General features: G+C 43.8%; 1 protein-coding gene across 1 annotated transcript; it reads right to left on the bottom strand.

Annotated features, from left to right (window-relative positions):
- Window positions 1–256: 256 nt before the first annotated feature.
- On the bottom strand, window positions 257–2,450 carry LOC138873806 (uncharacterized). Its single transcript, XM_070152287.1, has 3 exons — window positions 2,047–2,450; window positions 1,274–1,720; window positions 257–1,151 (listed from the first exon to the last, which is right to left on the bottom strand). The coding sequence occupies exons 1-3, from the start codon at window positions 2,448–2,450 to the stop codon at window positions 257–259; spliced, it is 1,746 nt and encodes a 581-aa protein (XP_070008388.1).
- Window positions 2,451–3,119: the final 669 nt, after the last annotated feature.

Genomic DNA, 3,119 nt, shown 5'->3' with positions numbered 1-3,119 from the left:
TTTCCACCATGTTCACACCGTCGAACAACTTCTCAAATCCTTCAATTAACTCCTTTTCAAGATCAATCACAGGACTGGGAATTGTTGTTACCGGTCATTTTCTGGTACCGGACTTGACAAATGATCTGGAGAGACGTGGGACTGGATTTGGAAGGAACCATACCCTCTGTTTTAACTTTCTGGCTCTTCTTATGTCTGCGGCAGTGGGCTTGAATCCAAGACCAAATGATCCCAAGTTTTCAGGAAGATACACCGGCTATATGATGCCTTGCAAGTATGAGCCCAAACCTTTACCAAGTACAAAACCATTCTTCAACATCTCATAGGCCACCATGACTAATACGGCGATTATCTTCGGATATGGAACGTATTTCCCCTTTGGAACTTTTTCTACCAACATCATGTCAAAAACCTGGTAGACCCATGGTGACTTATCATCTTCCATTTCAATGAACGGTACAATGGCATCACTGTGAGCGCATAAACTATCATCGCCATGCACAACTATTTCCTGTCTATCCCATTCAAATTTGACCATCTGGTGTAGTGCTGATGGGACTGCTTTAGCGGCGTGAATCCACGGTCGACCTAATAGTAGATTGTAGGAAACAGCTACATCTAGCACATGAAATTCCATTGTGAACTCAACTGGCCCTATCGTCAGCTCTAGCATTATATCCCCAACTGAATCTTTACCTCCGCTATCAATTCCCCAGACACAGATACTATTCTTATGAATCTTCTCATCTTCCACTTTCAAGTTACTCAGAGTGTATAGAGGGCAGATGTTCGCACTGGAACCATTATCGACCAATACCCGGGTAACCACGGAGTTCTCATATTTCGCCGTAAGGTAAAGGGCTCTGTTATGCTCAGTACCCTCTAGTGAAATTTGAGCAGGCGTCTTCCTTAATTTTTCCACGATAGAATAGTCCTGCGCCTTCATCTTCCTCAAGAATTCCTCTGCCTCTTCTTTAATTACAACTTTCTTTACCAGCACTAGGTTATCTTTGGAGATCTTAGGTTTTCTCAACTCCTCGGAGGCAAAACATCTTCTCAAGCGAGTCAAACCCTGGGTTTCGCAAACATCTTCTTTGATTTCTTTCCCTTTGTAAGTCACTGTCACCCGTTCGTAATTCCATGAAATAACCCTGCTATTGACTATTGGTAACTGTGTTACCGGTTTGATAATGACATGATCTGCGTGGGCGCCCCCACGATTATGACAGGTTTGTTTGCCACTCCTGGCACAACCACTTTCATCCTTTCTTACTTTGCTACAACATCACTCGAAGACCCCTTCTTAACTATTATGGATGGTTCACTACTCCTTTCGCTTGACTTGAGCACTGATTTCTCACTTGTTGATTGTTCAACTGTCTTGACCCCACTGGACCGAATCATCATGACGGTCTGTGACGGCTTTTTGGGCTCCCCTCCCTCATGCACTATTTCAATCATATTTGCCTCCTCATGCACTATTTTAATCATATGGGCTGGCATCAGATTCTGGTTGATATTGGGCGACTCGAGAGCTTGAACTTCAATCTGATTGGTATCAATAAGCTCCTGGATAGCACTTTTTAAGAGCCAGCACTTCTCTGTGTCATGACATGGAGTACCAGAACAATACTCATAGATTACGGAATAATCAAGATTTTTCGGGGGAGGATTTGGCAATTTGGACTGTATCAGTATCAGCATGTCTAATTGTCTTAGCCTGTGGAATGAACCAGTATATGACTCTCCCAATGGAGTAAAGGTTTTCTTTTTCTACAACTTTTCATCCTTAAATGCTTGATTAGGCCGGAAACTTAGTCCAGGAGGGTTTTAGTAGGCTCGTGGGGGTGGATAAGTGTTTTGGGGAATGGGCGCACGCCATTGCGCGTGTGTGGGAGTTTGGTTGTATATTTGGGCATGGTGGACAAAAAAATGAAGTTTTGGTAGGGGTAGTAGTGTTGGGGTGGATTATATGGGCTATAAGAGTAACTTTAGTGTTGGGGTCGAGGCTGAATATAGTGGTGAGATGAGCCTATGGGTCCGAACCAAGTTCCTGAATCAACCATTGCTACGTCCTCTCTTTTCTTTTTCCCAATTCCTCCTGTGCCGCCCTGAATAACCTGAGTGGTCGCCTTAATAGCTGAATAGCTCATGATTTTATTCGACTTGAGCCCCTCTTCTACCATACCTCCCATTTTCACTACTTCATTGAAGGATTTTCCTATAGCTGAGACCAGATGGCCATAGTAAGTAGGTTCTAAGGCCTGTAGGAAATAATCCACCATTTCACTTTCTTTCATTGGAGGGTCTACTCTTGCTACCTGCTCTCTCCATCGGAAACCATACTCTCTGAAACTTTCACTGTTCTTTTTCTCTAGTTTTGTCAAGGACAGTCGATCTGGAACGATCTCAATATTGTATTGGAAGTGACAAGAGAATGCTTGCGCCATATCATCCCATGTATATCACCTTTCGTGATCCTGCTGGGTGTACCACTCTAGCACCGATACACTTGGCTTTGACTGAAATATGCCATCAGCAATTCATTTTTTCCTCTAGCTCCCCTCATCTTGCTAAAAAAACCTCTCAAGTGTGCTACTAGATCACCGTGCCCATCGTACAAATCGAACATGGGCATCATAAACCCTACCGGTAATTGCAAAATTGGAAACAAACACAGGTCTTTGTAAGCCACACTTACTTGACCTCCTAACCCCCGCATGTCTCTGAATGATTGTTCTAAGCTTTTAATTTTTCTGAACATCTCCTCCTGTTCGAGATTTTTGGATGGGTTTTCAGCTTCCGCAAGGAGATCAAAATGAGGAGTATAAACTTCTGAAGCTTTGAAAGTGGGCTCTAGGGGGTAGTGTTGGTTATCTTGGGCTTGGAACACAGGCTCACTGGAAGATTGGTGTAGTGTAGCAGATGGGGATGTTACGAAGACAGGAATGATTGGGGGAGGAGGATATGGAACTGGTTTGGGTGGTGGAGCTTGCGGGGTTTGGGAGGTGGTGCCTTGGTAGTGATGGTAAATATGAAATCATGTAGATGAATCAACAGTAAGATGTTCATGGGTTTGAGTCAATGGCGGGATGAAAGCAGAGTTGGCGGGGTAAGTT

The sequence above is a fragment of the Nicotiana sylvestris genome, chromosome 1 (genome assembly GCF_000393655.2).
Source record: "Nicotiana sylvestris chromosome 1, ASM39365v2, whole genome shotgun sequence".
In the NCBI taxonomy this organism is placed as follows: domain Eukaryota; kingdom Viridiplantae; phylum Streptophyta; class Magnoliopsida; order Solanales; family Solanaceae; genus Nicotiana; species Nicotiana sylvestris.
This window is presented reverse-complemented; position numbering and strand designations above follow the sequence as displayed.